Below are 20,218 nucleotides of genomic sequence, written 5' to 3' on the forward strand. Positions count from 1 at the left end.
AGAAAATTGTTGACATAGACATCAGCTGTCTTGTGTGGCACGGCTAGCGGCTGGTGGCAGGCGCTGAAATTGACAAATTTTAATAAATATTTTAATATTTTTTGAATTTATTTATTTATTTTTCCTTTCTTTGTTTTCTTTTTCTTCTTTCTTTTCCCCTTCGCCGGCGCCCTTGCCAGATCGGGCGAGGGACGCTCGGGCCTGGGCTAGCTAACGTCGCCCTCACTGGCCCGGCAAGGCTGCCCAAAGGCTAGGCGAGAGCGACCCTCGCTCAAGGGTGGCCCTTGCTTGAGGCCGGCGATCTCTACCGACCATCGACGAGGCCCGGTGATGGTTGACGGAGGAAAAAAGGGAAAATGAAAAAAAAGAAAAGAAGAGAAAAAGGGAAAAAAAAAAAGAAAAGAAGGAAAAGAGAAGAAAAGAAAAAAAGGAAAAAAATAATTCGAAAGTGAATATTATTAAAATTTGTCCACGTCAACCTGGCAGTGTCACATAGGAAGGTTGACGTCAATGTCAGTGATTTCCAGCTAAAATTAGCCGGATGGGCTCAATTGGCAAAATCTGAAAATATTTAAGATTCAATTGGCAAAATTGATAGGTTTATAAACGAATTAGTAAAAGTGCAATAAGTTTAGGATTTTTTGGACAATTTTTTCTTCTTTTTAAAATACTTATTTTGTGAAATTATACCTCCAAAGAAATATGTAACTTAATAATTATATTGCATTCTTTACATATTCGAATATCTTCGATTCAGTAGCGACATTTTCAAGAAACATCAAATTTCGAGATATATTTATCTTTTTCCATATACAATTATTTTGGACAACGTAGGTTTACCAATAAATTTCTTCTATACTAGATATTCAAATTTTTTTAATAAGACAGTAGGGCTTCACATGTGTAGGACCAAGGAGGCGTTAAAACCAAGATGAACCCATGTCTACATCCATAATCAATGAATTTCCTTTTTAAATTTGATAAAAAGGGATTGGAGATGGACATGTTGTCGTATACAAAATTTCTTGAAAAGATTTTTCTACATAATAAAGCGAAGGTAGTCCATTAGATTATCTGATCGCTATTAATTCGCTAATGACTTGTTACATTTCCATTCAAATTAGCTGTACACACCTACATCTACATACATACATATATATGTATATATACGATAAACCACACAAGTTTTCATATTTCTAACAACTGACTTTTTTTTGAAATTTTTGGTGAGTTTTGCCTCTCTTGCCGCTTTTTTTTTTCTCCCATAAACATTGTTCTTACAATTTAGCGAGGAAATGCAGTACAACTAGTTTATCTACAACATCTGAATCGAAAGAAGAAGAAGAAGAAGAAGAAGAAGAAGATGATGATGATTTAATGTCCTATGATTTCCCATGATTTCCCAATCAAAGGAACTTAGGCCGTTCAATGATATTGCAATTTACACATGTCTGGACCAGGGCCAGAGGCCTAAACCTTGCAATTCCAAGAGGCCCGGACAGTGGATGAGAAGTGGATTTTCTATTGGTGAATATCAGTCCCACATCGACCGAAACAAGATCTATAGATCATCCGACAGACCATGAAATGTGGTTGGCTAATCAAGGTCAAAGTCATGCAGCTGCGCTGTGTGCACAGAGCGAACTATTCTTTCGGCTTTTACTAAAGAATACCGTGTGCACGCCGCATTTAATTGCATATGCCACTTTTTGGAAGGCTCAGCCTTTACAGGCTTTGAGAACCATTCTAAGTGTCAAGCATTTCCCGAGGTGGCCTCTCTGTGTAGAGGCTTTGAGCTCCAAGGTTCATCATTTGTATCAATCTGGACTGGATGTGTGTAACATGCTTCGTGCTCCATTTGCACAGATGGGCCCACCGATATCCAGTTACTTGGGCCGAAATTTACCGAATGAGATCTGTTAATCCTTATTGAAGTGGATTCAAGAGGTGCTACTCCAAGCAATTTGGGTGCCAGGAGTCTTCAGCAAGGACAAACAACAACAACCAAATGCACATATGGCTTCAACTGATGGAAGAATCATCAGAAGCTTACTGCGATTCTTTTGAGCTACTCTTATCAGTTAAGCAATAATGCATGCAATGAGCCTCTTTTAAGTTGGTTGCGAAAAACAAAAGTTCACCCCTTTTCTTTTCTGGGTTACAAGGACGAGTTCACCATTTGAGCACAATCCATACACTTCATATCAGATGATATTGTCAAAGTGATCTGTTCATTGGGCCAGGGGCTTAACTTGCCTCCTGCAAAGAGAACCCAGTTTCATCGGTGTTTGACCATGAACAGTTTCCTCACAAGATTTCAATATTGTGACTTTAGAAAATACAAACATAAGTACATAGATTTGATATGTGACATGGTTCTCAAGCTTCACCTGACAAGACTTATAGGACTTATGACGTCATGACAATCACAATGGGATCCCAAAGTATGTAAGATATGGAGTTTGACAGTGACAAAAAATGCATACTGCTTTGTGCGGATAAATATCCTAACAATGAATGCTACGTAGAGATATAAGAGATGAATCAGGATGAAAAACTTAATAGATGAAAATAAAAAGAGTTAAAACTGCGAAAAACCTTAAACTGATACGCCTATGATAATTTTACCAAAAACTAATTTTTTGACCACCAAAAACCCCAAACTGGTACACCTGTAACAAATTTACCCTAATTTATTTTCATTAAATTTTACTGTCAAATTGCTTTGTTAAATGATACGCAGCAATTGATGGATGTACCAATTTTATGTTTTACCCTTCGTTTGTCATAGGCGTACCAGTTTATGATTTTTTGTGGTATTAATTCAATTTAATGGAAACTAACGGAGGGTAAATATGTCATAAATATACCAGTTCATAGTTTTTGGTGTTCAAAAAATCAGTTTTGGGTAAATTTGTCATAGGTGTACCAGTTTGGGGTTTTTCATGGTCAAAAAATTAGTTTGACGTAAAATTGTCATAGGTGTACCAATTTGAGGTTTTTTTTATATTAACCCAAATAAAAAACCAGAAGATACCCACCCATGGGTAGCTCAGTTGGTTAGGGCGTACTTGGGATTGTGTGGTTAGGCGCACTGGTCTCAGGTTCGATTCCCCAGCTGAGTACTTGTGATTTAAGTGGGGGGCTATGGCGGTGGGTTGCTGTGCTAGTCTCTCCCAATGAATAGTCGAGGTGCGCGCAAGCTGGCCCGGACACCTCGGTTACCAAAAAAAAAAAAAACCAGAAGATCTGATGGGAAGACGTCAGCCTCCTGCTCATTGCAACCTTCTTTAGCTAAGTTTCACTTGAATTTGGTGTTGGAATCCGAAATTTCTCTTAGCTGAGGGCCGAGTTTCTGTCACTTATCCTCCGAGCGAACCATGTGAGGAAAGATGTGATCGAAAACGAGATCCACGCAGGACAAACAAAGAGTGCACATCACATATAAAAGGAAACTATTCCACGTCGGCTGGTGAAACTTTGTTGTCATCACCAAATACCTTACGGTTGGTTCTTTTACTAGTAACCATTTGAAATTTTCAGGTCAGGTTGCTCATAGGCTAATCAAATTTCATTGGTAAATTACTTGAATCCGGCTATCTTATGATTGAATTCGACTAGTTAGAGTGGTTAATTAAGTCGAGGTGCTATAGTTGAGTAGCTTGCAATTCTATAGTTGAATTTTTTATTCATCTAGTTACCTGTATTAAAATGGAATATTATAAAGAGTATGTGACACTGAAAGTCTTGCGCACTAAATGTTTCAAATGTACAACGATCCTTGGCACCAGGGCAGCCCAAATGGCTGTCTCTAGCAGACACAAACTTTGGACCAGGAACAGAGGCCAAAGCCTTTGCAGTACAATGTGGCCCACCTACGTATGAGAAGTGGTTTTCCATTTCCATAGGTGAGTTTTAATTCCCACAACGGTTGAAGCAAGAAATGGAGATAATCTTACAGGTTATGGAACGTGGTTATCTAATATTTGTTTGATCATGCATCTGCGTGGTGTGCACAGAGTGAACCATTTTTTCGCCTTTTGCTAAAGAATACCGCTTTTTGGATGACCATTGCCTCTACGGGCCTGAGCCTCTACCAACTTTCAAGTGTCAACCGTTTCTAATGGGAGGGATGGCTCATATAAATCATGTTTAAACAAGTGGGCAAAGATTTTGCATTTCTTTGTTTCAACAGTTCATCTAAATTCATTTGGAACACACACATAAGCTGAATAGATGACCAACTCCTTCACTGGATCTTCTGCTGCAAGAGGATGGAGAAATCTGGGTATCAAATGGTTTGGAGCTACAAGTCTGGAAAGCATGATGCAGATCCTAGACCAGTCAGTCCATCAGCGACATTAACTGTTCCGTCTTTATATTTCGAGTGGCTACAAAGATTACTGTAATTTATCAGCCAAAGAGGTACATAGCTGTAACTGTAGAAACTCAAAGGGCGGATGAATTGGGGCTACATCATGCCCATAAATTATCAAAGAAAGGACATGGTGCTTTGTTTTATGCTTCTCTCTCATCACTTCCTACAAGTTGCAAGAAAATTCTTGGGATTGGAGGCTTTTCTACTGCCATAACCCCCTCCAAAATCTGAACTACCTGAGACATAGTTGGTCTATCTTTCTCGCTGTCTTGAATGCACCAGCAAGCCACTTTGCATGCTCTGCATAATTCTTCCGTCTCCACGAGTCCTTTCAAACTGCGGTCCACAAGTGGCAAGACTTCTTCTCCTTTGGCTATTGAATTAGCTACCTGTAGAGGTAGATAATCACGCATATCACTATTCAGCTCCTCAATGTTTCTCTTGCCAGAAATGATCTCAAAGAGCAGCTTTCCATAGCTGAAAACGTCGACTTTCGATGTGATGGCTCCTCCGGAAATCCATTCTGGTGCGAGGTACCCTCTGGTTCCCCTCATGGTGGTAATTACGTGGCTGACATCCCGTCCCATGAGCTTCGCGAGGCCGAAATCAGCAATCTGTGGTGCGAGTTCTGAATCCAACAGTATATTCTCTGGCTTGATGTCACAGTGTATGATGCGATCTCGACACCTCTCATGGAGGTACTCCAATCCTTTAGCAATCCCGATGGCAATGTGGTATCTGGTTTTCCAATCGAGGGTGTTGGAACCTTTCTGAAACAAATGAGCTGCAAGTGAACCATTTGCAAGGTACTCGTAAACTAGGAACCTTTTCGACTCTTCTGCACAAAAACCGCGCAGTCGAACCACATTGACGTGCTGTATTGTTCCGATAGTTCTAACTTCTGCAAGGAACTGTTTGTTACTTCGGTTTGGGTTGGCAAGTTTCTTCACTGCTATAGGAGTTGAGTCTGGCAGTGCTCCCCGGAAAACAGAACTAAACCCGCCTTCCCCAATTTTCTCAGAGAAGTTCTTTGTCGCCTTCTTCAGAACTCGATATTCAAAACGCATCAAATGGTCGACAGCTGCACAAGCAGACCGTCTTGTCCTAATAATCACATGCAACACGCTAAGGACCACAAGAAAAACTACGGACACAACTACAGCTGCTGTTATGAAATTCGAACTGGGTTTTCTCTTTTTCTTACGCTCCTCCTTCAAGTCCGAGGCGGCGATCCGGACATAGAAATCTCTCAAATTTCCATCATCAGCCAGACGTTGAACCAAAAACTTCTCATCCGTCCATATCTGACAGTTAGCAGTGTAAGCATATGCACTGCACGAACAGTTGCTCAAGCACAATAAACAGCATGCTTTGATGTTTTCTACCATGAACGAATCAGAATTTTTCGGCAAGCGTGTGTTAGGCATGAGGAAAAAATTATCTTTCCTGTCATCACTACATTCCGACACAGATCTCCTTTTGCATCGGCCCAGACGATCTTCCAGCTTCAGATGATCTAAGTGTCCAAGAGCGCAATCACAAAGCGGTGCATCACTCTGATTGCAGTTAGAAGAAGCACCACAAAAGGGGTAAATCTCACACTTTTGTGTTGGGTGTACCCAAAGCACTTTCCATTCCTGCATATGCTTTGCCCATACTAATTGCTTGAGCAGCCCCGTCGGTTCGAGCACAATCCTAGAAAGATTATAAGGAGTAACTGAGGAATATTTGGAGTAGGTCTCATTCTCATTCGAAACAAAGGTGAAGTTTATCACGTTGTCCACTGTAAGTGAAGGCTGATGCCCGTAATCGTTCCCAGTCCAGTCGCTACTATGCCAGTAGGCTTCCGACCTGTTTAATAGCGTTAACTGAAATCTTCCTTCTGCTCCCGAGATTACAGAGAATTTCCCGGGAGCTGGATCATCTAAATCTCTCCAAGCCACCAAAACTGTCCGTTTAGACGTATGTGAACTATATACAAACTTGGCAACTGGCAACCACGTATCAGTGGGATGATCAAAACTCTGCCAAGCAACACTAGACACATCAGATGTCTTCCTTAAAATGAAGTTTCCATTGTCAAGGAGCACTGCTGAAGTCGAATTAGGCATGAGCGATGTCGAACCGGTCGACCAGATTTGATGCTTGGATGAAGCGAGTATGACTAAATTACCGTCCCGGAGGAGCTTCAACTCCGAAGAGAATGGGTCGGACACGGGGCGGTTCCTATTCGCAACCCAAACCATAGTCTTTTGAGGTAAACCTTTGTACCTAATGCCAATATAGTGGTTACCAGTGTTACCTGGTGAAAAGAAGCCCATCTCAAATGTTCCTCCATGAGAGATTAATGTATGGTTTCCGGAGAGAGACTCACCGGGAAAGATGGTGTCTGTGCTTATGGACAAAGAGGGGCCAAATGAAACAGAGAAAAGAAGCAAAATATAAGGAAACATGTCTACGTTTCCGGTTATGCAACTCATCTCTGGTTGCTCTTTCTTTCCAAACTACGGTTTTGGCATGGTGAGTTAGCAACTCTTATATTTCTTGAGTTCTCATTAGCCAGCGGTCTTCGGGGAATTGCCAGTCGAACAAGGCTGAGTCGAACGTGATAAGACACTGGCTGTTTCTCTTGTGGGGCCACTGGAATCCTAGCCGTTGCTTTGCAATTGGTTGCTTTCCACAAGAAAGGGTAGTAAACGCGTAGTATTTCAGAGGAAGTTCCTTTGTCTGGTGGGCGTTGGTGGTGGCTCAATAAAGGGATGTGTTACATGATCGAGAAGATCTTGCGGGTCATCTGTCATTGAAATGTTCAAGTCAACCAATAAACGTAAAGTCGAGTCAATAACATAAATTCTGTAGACCTACCAAAGGTTCCGTCAGTGGATATTATGCAGAGATTGTTGTACATAGCTTTCACATTAATAAGATAGGAAGGTTTCTAAATTTCACATTTTTGACAAGTTGATTCTATCTAGGAATCAGCTTTAGTATTGTCAAAATGAACCGTTGTGCCCTAAATCAGTAAATTGAATCGAAATCCTTGTAAGTGAGGAATCTGTGGTGAAATTCATTTCAAGGCCAATATATCATAAGTGTTACACCAATAGATAGCCCCAAGGATTATATTACTAAAATCTTGTAGAACTGATAGTGCTGTTGTTAATTTGCATTCAATTTCTACAATCATACAAAACTATATTCTGCAATCTTGTTATTGTGCTCATACCGGTAACCATAAGAAATTGTTGAAGCACTTGAAGAAGATTAGAATGTTTCAATTTCTCTCTCTGTCTCAACATCATATACTCGCATCTCTATCTGATACAAAAGTGGTTTTGGGGAAAGTTGTAAGTAATGTGATGCCTGAATTGAGTCCTTATCTTTTTGGACATATGCGAAACTCAATGGGAGTAAAGTGTAGCTTTGGAGTTTAAATTTAGGGCAAAGTTGCTCTCTCTTGAAGAAAAACGAGGGTGATCAGTTCTCTCTCTATTTATATCCAAGAGACATCACAAAGATCTGTCGGCAAAAGCTCATTCGTGGGAAATAAGAATTATTCTCCGTTAAGCACGGGGAGTTTGTTTCCGCCAATGTGCATATTGGTGGTGAAATACATGTTCGTCGTTTTAATCGGATCACTAGCGCTTGGGTTTCGTGCCCAATAATGTGAAAGTAAATTAGGAGGACGAGGTAATGGGCTTTGAATTCGGTGTTTTCCGAATTTCATCATCTTGTTGGTTTTGATAATGTAGAAAGTCTATGTGATTGCTATATTAGTTCAAATTTTGGAAACACTGATTTGGCTCTTGTGCGCGTAGAGAAAAGGAGAGGCAGACTATTTGTATTGGAAATTCAAACGAACAACTATTACACTTAAACTGATTTAGACTTGCAAAGAACACTTCACCACATTGTCAAATTACTAAACCACAAATAATGACATGGTAAGTTTCAGGTTAAGAAAACCGAATCAGCTCATCTGGACGATGATCACACTAGGTTCAGTTTCCTACTTCCCCAATTCCTAAATATCTATGAATAAAAAATGCATAATGTAATCCTTCTAAATCATTCACATACACTACATTCTTTACATTGAAAATAAACACGATTTTATCACCATATTGTTTGTGACAAATGGAAGGTAGTCCTGACCTTTTCAATGAAGGATGCGGGATACAATCAGAAGAAAATTGTAGTGTCATACCCAGATCTCAGTAAAGAGCATAAACGGAACCATTGACTCATCAAAAACCAGAAACCATTACATACAACCCCACAATCTGAAGACACAGAATGTTGAAGGAGGAGCAAGCTATCGGATTGCTATGCATCACTATTCTGCTTCCATAATTAGCTTAGTGGCAAAGATTAAATGGTTATCAATACAAAAGTTTCGTCAAGAGAAAGAGTGTAATTTGAGAACCAAAATAAGCTAAGTTCAGGCACACGGTAATCGTCTGCAACAACAGTAAGATTTCCAGCAAAAGCTAATAGCTATGGAACGAGAGTGATCTTTTGGTGTTCATCATAGAGAGCGTTTAGTGGTAGTTAACTCTCACTGTTTGAGTTTGACAACTTCAACTAAATTTAAGAATTAATATCTTTTTGTTTAAGGACAAAGAGATTAATATAAGAGAAGGTACGGATTCAACAAGATCCTGCAGAGCAAACATTATCTCCGTCATCAGCCTTTAGGACAATGACATCAATTCCTTTTTCCACTTTATATAGACTCAGATAATAGCCAAGAAACTGGGAGGTTCATCAGGAAACTGTAAATCGACCTTGCACTCGGACAAAAAATTGTGGCATTGGCATCATTTACTAAGGACACCGAAGAAATTCAAATAATCGGCGTCCACATTCGCAACCTCGCGCGCACACCTCAACCATATGAACTCGGCAACCCCGCTTTCCCCTTCCACTTTAAACCGGTAAATGAGAATCCAATCCACAGAAACAAAAAGGAAGACAACTCAAGCTAAAGCAAGCGGAATTGCTTGACTCGCAGAAGTAATCTCATCCTATCATTAATCGATCAGCACGACTAACAAGATATATTAAGGCATTCGAGTTAATGAATTCGCTTAAGTATTAACAGAGTCGATTTAATACAAACATGTGATAAGAAGATTTTTTTCTCAACAACATAAACGGCGTGATTGAAATGTTTTGTATTTTCCATTCTTTTGCCAGTTCTTTTCATTTGTATTTAGAGTTTAATCTAACGTTAAACATATAAACCATCTAGAAAATATAAATTTGAATATGTAAATTTGATTGTATTGAATAATCTTTTTAAGTTCAATATATTTGCTTCATGGTGTCAAATACTTTTTCGATCTAAAACAAATAGACATTACTTTAACAAGTATTTTAAGACACTCATTGATCAAAGCCAATATGATATAAGATATCAATTAATTAAAATACAATCCTACTTAAAAAAAAAAAGAAAAACACTATCATACCAAGAAAAAAAGTAAGTGCATCCTAATTTTGACGGTGCGATGAATTATCTTTGTACATTAAAAGTTTAAATGAAATGTATGATGTTGGAACCGGTTGCCTAAATATTCGACTATACATTTTAAAATCCCGTGGCCTCAAAAGCTCATCACTTGCATAGTATAGGATGATCCGTCACCTTCGTCCATTGATAACCAATTGGTACAGTTTCTTTTTCTTGCCCTGCACCTAGTAGTACCCTCTTTTGTTTTACATCCAGGAGATCCCGAGATCTAAACGAGATCTCAGATGAAGCCTTTTTAAGGTCATGCTTAGGACCAGTTAATAACCTACTTCACTCGGCTGGTCATGTTAGAACCTAGGCCTATGTTCAAGTACTCTCCATAGAAGAGTTTGCTCATTCCAACCACGCCATTGAACTCCAACTATCCAGCTCGGGCGATTAAGTCATTGATGTACGAATCTTGGATCACCGTCATCGAGAACTTCCGCAGACACTCAAAAGATGTCTCAAATGACAGCCGAAGAGGGACAAGGTCTGAAGCGGCTACGAACTTGCATCCAAGGAGCAACATCCTAGTGTTGACACCTAAGTTTTTGCTTGGAGACTTATCATTCATTCATAACAAAACTAGAGATCAAATTTGTCGATATCAACAGAATTGGACCTCTATACAAATATGTTAGTTTTGTGTAGTTCTGCATTCGCATTCTTCACTACATTTCTCTATATTTAGAAATGAGGGACATTTTTGTTTAGGTATTAGATGTCTGTATTGAACTTTAACCTAGGTGATTTATGAATTTCATTCAAATTGGACTCTTAATTCATTGAATTCTTATATTTAGCTCAATTGAGCTTGGCCCTACTATGTAGAGAGTGTGGGTTTGCATAAATTTCCATGTGTCATGCATGTGCTAATTATGTGCCGTGCATGTTTCGTGCATGGTCATGTATGTACCGTGCATGTGCCATTCACATCTTCACATCTTCTAGGACTTTTGGTTAATGATCAAGGAGAGTTTTTTATTTAGAATTTTGATTTGAACTTAAGTTAAGATTATGATTTCCAAGATCTATCTTTAGAGGTGACTTAAAGGCTGTCGCAACCCCCGAGCTGAACACCGAGGGAGTTTAACAGATAGCGAAGCGAGCACAAATGGTCCTTTTATGAGATGGCCCCTTATGCCTAGCATGGGCTCTTACAAGCTCTACCGATCGTGAATAGGTTTCCTTGTTTGACTATTTGATTTGGTTTTGTTTTAGGAATCACCGCTAATTTGTTATGGGCCATTTAGAGGCCAAGTAAGACACGGAAGCCTATCTTACTTCCGTGTCAATTAAATAACTACCAGCACTCAAAACTTAGCACTCTTATATTTATGTCAAAGAGCAACAATGATCGAAACTATGACCCCCAACACCAACTGATCGCTCCCCTTACAGTTGATTCACCACATGACATTAGTTTCGAATCTCTCTGGCAAATCCCGTGAGCGCATGGCCTCTATTTTCTTCATCGACTTCCAAACTCTACTTTCATAATTGCGGAAATGTCCTCGAAAACCCTAACATTGCCGGCAAAGACCTCAGCCACCAGCATGCAGTTGGCGAGCCGTTGGCGTGCGGATGGAGAGCAACCGCCACCCTCACATGAGGTCTCCCATTCAGCTTGCCGGCGGTTGGCCGCCATCCCATTTGGCTTTCAGGCGGCCAAGTTTAGCCGGAAAGGTTCGGGAATTTAAAAATAAAAAAAGAACCAGTAAACGTCCTTCACAAAGCGTAGTTTTTTCCAAACGGCATTTAAGTCAAAGTTGATTCTCAATGTACTTTTTAAATTATATTTTACCAAATACTATTTGCATTTTGAAAAATCTCTTTCATCTAAAGAGCCTTTGCATTTTTCTAAAGACTTTCTCCCAAAGCCGAACCAAACGCATCTTTAAATTGATTAAGACTAGCAAAGGACACTCAACCACATTGTCAAATTACTAAACCACAAACAATTATGTTAAAGAGCAACAATGATCGAAACTATGACCCACAACACCAACTGATCGCTCCCCTTACAATTGATTCACCACAAGACATTGTTTCCGAATCTCTCCGGCAGTTCCCGTGAACATCCCGATGGCCCCCATCTTCATCATTGACTTGCCAAACTTGGAGAAGAACGCAGCCGGCAACCGAAGCTACTGCACCACCTTGGCAGCACCTTGATTCGTCAAGAGTGCGGCGTCGGATTGGTACGATCCCTTGTTGTCCGTGAGAATATCGAAGTAATGGCTATCGAAGGAGAGCGAGCTTTGCAGATCCATTTCCACCGTCGTAGCCGGGTTGGCTGGGTAAGGGTACTGGGTCTGGAGGAATGCAGCGGAGGTGGCGTTTAGAGAGGGGTGAGCGTCTCCTTTCCCAGTGAAGTTGTGGAGCCTCCTAGAAAATGTGCCGCAATGAGCAACTCCAATGGTATGTGCACCCGATCAAGGAGCAAAGATATAGTTGATTTCACTGTACATTGTGCATTGTCTAACTCAAGGCAGTATGTCAGTTATGTACTTTAATAAACTTCGATGCTAATTTAACGATCCAAATGTAATTCATGAAATCTTAATTTGACCATCCGAAAAAGAAATTGCAAACACCATCAATGACATACTAAAGGAGATGGAATGTTCCCAACGACGTTGGACGCTAAGGAAACGTTGTCGTCTCTTCATCCCGTCAACACATCCCACATCGGCTTATTAAACTGCGATTCACACGTTCAAATGAAAATTCAACCTTATATGACTGACCATTTTCGGTGAACAAATTTATTTGGGGTTACTAAGGTCATATTTCAAAATCAATTTTTATAGCATTGATATGAGGGACTGTAATTGAATATTTAAATAAGCGAACTATCAAGAATTGACAAGAGTTGGCACGTCACTGTGTAATCAACTTTATAATAAAGAGCTTCTCTATTTTTAGTGCCGTTTACTCTTTTTCTTCTTCCTTAAAAGATGACAAATGATGCACAAGTGAACGAGGTAGATTTGCAATTACTTCCCGTATTGGGATTCTTTAAAGTCAGTTTTCTTCACAATTAGGTAAAGTTACCCCCTTAAAATTTGAACATATCAGTATCAAACAAATTGGACCGCTCAGACTTAGTATAATTTTTTTCTTTTTTCCACTTTCTTCTTTCCTACATTGCCCCTAGATGTATTCGTTCATTATGCATAATCACCGTTGACACCTATTTTTAATTTGCCCAAAATTAATTGCACAAAATTTAAGAGTTAATTTTCTTTAATTCCTAAAACAAAATTTTTTTCTATTTAAATGCATTGCATATAGAAATTAGGCACATTTTGCATTAATAGGGTCTATTAGAACTTTAAAAAAAAAAATAAAATTAAAAAAAAAAATTTCCCGAGTTGGGCCGGGTCGGGGCTGGGCCGACCCGACCCTTTTCTTTTTCTTTTTTATCCCCCGTACGGGCCTAGCCCATTCTTTTTTCTTTTCTTTTTCTCCTTCGTGCGGGCCCGGCCTGCTTTCCTTTTCTTTTCTTCTTTTCCCCGCTCGAGCTGGGCCTGGCCCGGCCCTTCTCCTCCTTCCTTCTTCCCCGTCGCCCGTCACTGTCCCCTACCCATGTTCGCCCCTGTTCTGGCCACAGGGTGACGAACGGCGGCGGCCTCTCGCCATTGCTGTCTGGCCAGAGCAGGGGCCAAAGAGGCACGCCGACGGGACTGTCATTAATTGCCAGTCCCGTCCACCCTGAAAAACTGGACCATATCTCCTCCCTTCTTCCTCTCTTCCCCGTCTCTCTGCACCCTCACCGAACTGGCCCCCCCTGCTCTGCATCGGCCTAAATGGCCACGAAAGTCACGGGCCAGATAGGCCGGTGCAGGCCGTTGTCATGCAGACGTGAGAGCAGGTGAGACGCGTCGTTGCTGCCTATAAAAGCCGAAGATAGAGAGAGAGAGAGAGAGGCGGGGGTCGGCCATTTTCGGAGAAAAACAGAGAGGAAGAGAACAGAGAGAACAGGGAGAATATGGAGAGAGAGAGAGAGAGAGAGAGAGAGAGAGAGAGAGAGAGAGAGAGAGAGAGAGAGAGAGTCCAAACCGAGAGTCCTCAGGCCGTGATAAGAAAGCCCGTCGCCTCGCCAACGCTCCCCGGCCAGCCGGAAGCCTCCCATACGCGCGTCGACCGGTGAGTCTTCCCCCGGTCCGAACTGCTCCTGTTTTCCCCTGTTTTGGCATTCGGTTTGGCCGGGACTCGCGCCGGCCGTTTCGCGCGAATCCCAGCCCATACTGTAACAGCCCGAATTTCGATGTAATTTCGGGATCAATAAAACTGATATTATTTCGCATTTCATTTTAGTAAGTCTCGCCCAGAGCTGATCACTCTCGGGATACTAACCAATGGGGTAAGGCTAACTAGAGAACGGTACGTGGACCGGGGACCCTATCATGAAACGGACACCGATCACGAGAGATACTGAGGGAATATTTTGGGCCAACGTGGGCCGATCTTAGGAAAGAGTAATGGATTGGGTTTGGCTAAGGCCAACGATGTACAATAGGGACGCAGGTGATTCTGCAAGACCGAAAGTACACGTGGCCAACCAGTCCTGAACTTGAACTGAATGATCGTGACCTCTGGGACTAGTGATAATTTCTCATTCTCTCAATGATCGAGACCATTGCGATACGGATAGCCCTAGGTCGATACGCGTAACCTCTGTCACGCCCCGAACCCCATCGAGCTCGCGACATCCTCTGCTCTGGTCGAAATGATGCGACGTCCCAGGAACGTCGCCGACCCAACCCAAACATCAGAGCCACATGCGGAAGCGAATAATAAAACCCCGGACAAATAATGACGACAACGGGGTAGAACAACAGAACAATCCAGCAACCACATATTCATACAACACCAAATATACATACATCATATTACAGGCATAATTAACAAACTAGCATCCGAAATTACCGTCAACAAAATATCAGGGTTTGGTTAACTTAACTTCCCTATGGGTCAACCCGATTTACACAACCCCCAAAACCTTAAGGAAAAACCTAAGGATCGCCCTCCTCCAGTCTGCTTCTGAATCTCTGGCTTGAATTTCTGGAACTCACCTGCAGCTCCACTGGGCACCAACAGTAGCTCCCCGGACTTCCAAAAAGAAAAGGCGCACTTCCCGGGTTTAGGGCCGGGGGTCTGAAAGTGGCGGTTATATAACCGTGAGACGAATCTCAATAAGTGTACAACCCCAAACCCCACGTAGGCACTCACGTACCGCCAGACGAAAACACACATAACACACAACGATCGGCCAAACTAACAATCACATGCGACCCTACCCGGAATCCATCACGCACGTTCGCACGTTAGACAATAACACAGCCAACACATCACAGCAATGAATCACAGACGCGCGCGTGCCTCAATTATAAGACAGAAACCACTTGGGCACGTCCTATACCGTGCCTAGCAGTTTCTACCCCATAATTAAGCATCACATCGCGCGATACAAACATACTCGCACGCTACTCACACCATGCGTCACTTTCCACAATACTCTCGCTTGTCTTGCCAAATCCCACTCATTTTCAACCTTTCCACCACTATCGCGCCCGCGTAAAACGCATCAGGCCAACGGTCTTCTGACCTCGTCAGGCATCGTCACCCCGTCGGGCCGGGCATCGTCACCTCGTCAGGGACGGCATCGTCCCGCGTAAACGTACACGCCTCAGGACGGAATCCTACACACACTTTTCTTCTACCGCGCCCGCGTAAAACGCATCAGGCCAACGGTCTTCTGACTACGTCAGGCATCGACACCCCGTCGGGCCGGGCATCGTCACCTCATCAGGGACGGCATCGTCCCGCGTAAACGTACACGCCTCAGGACGGATCCTTTCCAACCAATCTTACATTTCCGTACCCTCGTTCCACTCAAACCACACTTACACATGGTCAGCAACACTCACGGTCATACACAACCTCACGCCTTACACACAATCCACCATGTATGGTCAAACATACACACCTCACACACATTTCACGATTACTCATTCTCGTCACACGAACACGCACACATAACCACACACTCTTGGTACACAAATTCATTGCACAATCACACTCCTATACTCACACACCTCACGACCACACACACGAGGCATACGGCCAAGCCACATTCAGTCCGAAACACACACCAAACCAGCCAACCATCACGAGCCACACAACCACATACAAAGTGCCATTCAAGGCATAATTCTACCAATCAATCGCACAATTCAGTCACAATCAATCCACAACACCTCAACCATCATCGAGCCTCCTAAACCTCGCAAATTTCCTTGCCAACTCAGTCTCCGATTCAGCCCACAACAACCACACAATCAGCCTTCAATTTAGTCCTAAAATAGCCACATAAACTACCCGAACTAAACCCTAAACATGCCCTACGATACCCGAACTCCTAAATGACATTTGGGGAAAACACTTACCCAAAAAGGCGAGACAGAACGGGGCTGGAACGGGCCGGGACAGCGGCAGCAGCGGGAGCAGCGTCGCCGGCGACGTACGGACGGCGTGAACAGTGTACCGTACGGACGCGAGTGAATCGTACCACCCGTACGGACACCGACGGGCAGCTGGGATCGTGGGCCGACGAGGTGCCGTGTAATAGCTGCACGCGGCGTCCGTACGGTCCGGCGTGACAAGTTGATCCGTACGGACGGCTGATCAAAAGACCGCATGTGGACACTGCACGGACGGTGGGCCGGGCGGCGACGTATAGACGTGGCCTTGACGGGCCGGGTGTCGACGGATCCAGCGACGGAGTTCGCGAAGCTCCGGCGGTACTGTTTGTAAAACAGAAAAATGACAAAAGAGGGAAAAAGGAGAGAGAGGGCTAATTCTGGACTAAAACCGGGGCTGATGGTGGCTGCCTCTTGGGTGAAACTAGCTGGTGGTGGTCTTGGCTCGGCGGGATACAGCTCCGTGAGTAATCTTTTATTCCGGCGTGAACGATTACTGAATTCGCTAAAAGTGCACGGCAAAAACCAGAAACGGCGAGGAAGAAGAGAAATGAGGAGAATGGGCTCGGTAGATCAGGGAAATGCGTGAGAAAGAGAGAGATTTCTAGTCAAATGAGTCAAATATAACTTAATGGAATCCAAGTGTCAAAATCTTGGCCAATGGACAATTTTGCCCTTGATTCAAAGGCTAGGATTTGCCTTAATCCAATAATTTAGGGGTGAAATGGTCTTTTGTCCCTAACCATGGTTGACCAGACCTGGATTAAGTCAAACTCACCTTGGTTAATCCCAAAATTAAATCCAAAATTCGGAATTGGCCAAATTAGCCCTAGGGGCATTTTCGTAATTTTCCGATCCCGAACCGAAATTCCAATTTTCGCACATACGTGTTCCATATGTGCGTGGCCAACATAATATGGCGTCGGAATCGCGAAATTCATCGCGCAAGCCCTCGAAAATCCACGTCAAAGTCTCGGGAATAAAATAATATTATTTTTTCAATTTTTGTCGAAATTCCAATTTTTGGCCAAAACCACTCTGAATGCACGTGGCCACCCCAAAATGACACTAGCCTCAAAAAATAACCTCAAACGACTTCAGAATCGCCATCGGTGACCAGAGGGGCAAAATCGTCATTTTCCGGGTCCCGGACCGAAATCCATTTTTTTGCAGAAATGGGTGGCCCCAAGGTTGGCCAAGCCAAAAACGTCATCGGCCGTCCAAAATTGTCACTTTCAAAATTCTCGATTCCCGGGCCCGAATTCTAAGAAATGACTAAAATTGAACAATCGCGACTTTAGCTTATCTCTGGCTAACGAGTGGCTCTTTGGAATTACGCGCTCTCAATTCGTGACCGACACTAAGTCAAATCACGTTTAAGTTTACTCCACCCGGGACGACCTCGGTTGTCATATAATTGCGAGGGTCTGTCGCTAGTTCCCTTCGGACACGATCAATCAAGTAGACCGGTCTCGGTTGGCTCAAAACATTCCCTCGTCAATCCATATGGTCGAAGATCGAACCCAGGTCGAGTTCTTTGGTCGTGCGAACTCAATCCCGTAACGGCCCTACCCCTAAGGTTAGCAACACGAGAATGCGCATTTCCTGGTGAGATCTCACTATAAGTGCATTGATCAAATTCATTTCCTAAATCCCGGGAAAAGGATCGAAAATTCAGACTGTTACAACCTCTAAACAGCCGCCCGTTAGTGAGAGACCCTGAAATTGAAAGTTTAGCGAGTCTTGTTCACGGAATTGGGCTCGGATTTCGATGTCGATTTTCGAAGGCTTAAGAGACTATTTTTGGAAATCTGACGTCATATTACGCTGGCCACACACATTTGGAGTTAGTACGAGTAAAAATTGGAATTTCGGTCCGGGGGTGAAAAATTACGATTTTGCCCCTGTGGGCGCCGGTGTTGGATTTTGAGGCCGTTTGAGGTTATTTTTCTAGGCCGATGCCATTTTTGGGTGGCCACGCATACCAGGAGTCGTTACGGACAAAAATTGGAATTTTGACAAAAATTGAAAAAATAATATTATTTTATTCCCGGAACTTTGCAGTCGATTTTCGAGGGCTTAAAAAGTGAATTTCGCGAATCCAACGCCATATTATGTTGGCCACGCACATATGGAACACGTATGTGCAAAAATTAGAATTTCGCCCCGGGACCGGAAAAATGACGGTTTTGCCCCTGGGCTATTTTCGGGTCCGAATTTTTTTGGGAAAATTTTAGGATAATTACCAGAGGTTATCAGCTCAATTATTAGGGTCATTGACCATTTTACCCCTCACTTTTTGGATAAGATCAAATTTAAACCGTTAGATTAGGGGTATTTTCGTCAAAATTGCCGGATTTGCGACACGTGTCGCCCTAGGCTGCCCCTTTTTGACCAAGTCTGATCTCTCTCTCTCCCGTCACTTCTTCCCCACGTCCAGAACTCCCACAGAACAGAAGCTCTCCTCTGTTTTCTCTCTTTTCTCCTTTTTTTTCTCATTTTCTTCCTCTTGGCCGAGCCTCGCCGGAGCTCGTCGCCGGCCACCGGAGTGCCGCCGCCGGCCGCCGTGCCTCGCCGTCGACCACCTCAGTCCCCAGCCTCAGCCCCACCTCTGTCCGACCCCTTTCTCTCTCTCTTTCTCTCTCTTTTTCCCTCTTTCTCTCTCTTTCCCGTTCTGCAAATAGGACCGCCAGAGCTTCGCTGGAGCTCCGATCGCCGTTCCGTCGAAGCCCAGACGTCCGTACGTCACCGTCCGTACGGTGTCCGTACGACGGTACTGTAGTTGTCCGTACGGTCCGTACACCGTCGCCGTACGCCGTCGCCGGAAACGTGCCGCCGGTTCTATTGTTCACCAGTAATCGGCCGCCGTTCATCGTCGTCGTGGTCCAAGATTAAGTAAGTAAAATTCCTAAACCCGGATTAGGACTGATAGTGCATTTTTTTGAACTGGTTTAGGGATGCTAGTACTGGCAGTGAAAAATATTGTGTACCGATCGATAGGAATTATTATCGGGAAAAAATGGTGAATCATTGAGGATTTATTGGGGAGAGTAATTAGATTAAATGACCAATTTAGGAGCCCATTGGAAAATTACCGGGTATGTACGGGTTGACTGGTGGTACGTAATTTGTACGTAAGTGTGATTAATTGTGTACTGCCATGTCGCTTGTTGTGTGACTGATTATTGTGGTGTGCGATTGGCCACTGTTTGGCTTGCAATTACTTATTGATTTGTGAATCGCACGTTAGGCCACACGGTATTAATTGGGCCAATTGAGCACGTGTTGTGATATTGAGTGTTTGAATTATGTTGGTGCTCGTGGTGCATTACATTGCATAACATGGACACGCATTGTGTATGCCAAGAGTGAGGCATGTGATGAAGTTGTGCGAGAATGCGTGTCTGCCATGAGCATGTGATCACCTAAAATACCCTGAAGCGTTTTACGCTGGGTTCAGATAATAATGAGTTGTGTGATCACCTAAGGGCCTTCGGGTCGTGACCTTCGGGTCGATACCGTCCTCACGCACTTTGAAGCAGGACGATGCCCGGTACGTCCGGAAGGCGACCATCCTCATGCACTTTGAAGCAGGCTCTGGTTCGCAAGAAGAACAGTGTTGCGCCTCATGCACTTTGAAGCAGGCTAGAGACACTGGGCCAGATCGGTTGCTGCGCCTCATGCACTTTGAAGCAGGCTAGACGCACCGGGCCGTGAAAAATTAATGACTCGAGTCGTAATAATAATGAATTGGGCAAGTGTGCCAGTGTGGGCCAGTGGGCCGGAGAAATGCGCATGACATGTCGACGACATTTGCATGCATGAACATGCATA

General features: G+C 43.1%; 1 protein-coding gene and 1 non-coding gene across 2 annotated transcripts; one reads left to right on the forward strand and one right to left on the reverse strand.

Annotated features, from left to right (window-relative positions):
• Positions 1 to 1,619: 1,619 nt before the first annotated feature.
• LOC115662862 (U5 spliceosomal RNA) lies at positions 1,620 to 1,734 on the forward strand. Its single transcript, XR_004003335.1, has one exon. It is a non-coding gene; the product is annotated as a U5 spliceosomal RNA (small nuclear RNA).
• A 2,565-nt stretch (positions 1,735 to 4,299) lies between these two features.
• On the reverse strand, positions 4,300 to 6,813 carry LOC115662859 (G-type lectin S-receptor-like serine/threonine-protein kinase At2g19130). Its single transcript, XM_056315067.1, has 2 exons — positions 6,681 to 6,813; positions 4,300 to 6,604 (listed from the first exon to the last, which is right to left on the reverse strand). The coding sequence occupies exon 2, from the start codon at positions 6,487 to 6,489 to the stop codon at positions 4,519 to 4,521; it is 1,971 nt and encodes a 656-aa protein (XP_056171042.1). The 5' UTR covers positions 6,490 to 6,604; positions 6,681 to 6,813; the 3' UTR covers positions 4,300 to 4,518.
• Positions 6,814 to 20,218: the final 13,405 nt, after the last annotated feature.

Source organism: Syzygium oleosum, unplaced genomic scaffold (assembly GCF_021117445.2).
Source record: "Syzygium oleosum isolate NSW1041296 unplaced genomic scaffold, Sole_v2.1 Sole_v2.10, whole genome shotgun sequence".
Taxonomy (NCBI): domain Eukaryota; kingdom Viridiplantae; phylum Streptophyta; class Magnoliopsida; order Myrtales; family Myrtaceae; genus Syzygium; species Syzygium oleosum.

Coding starts and splice junctions, on each gene's coding strand:
- LOC115662859 (XM_056315067.1), bottom strand. CDS start 6,489: ATGCCTAATTCGACTTCAGCAGTGCTCCTTGACAATGGAAACTTCATT.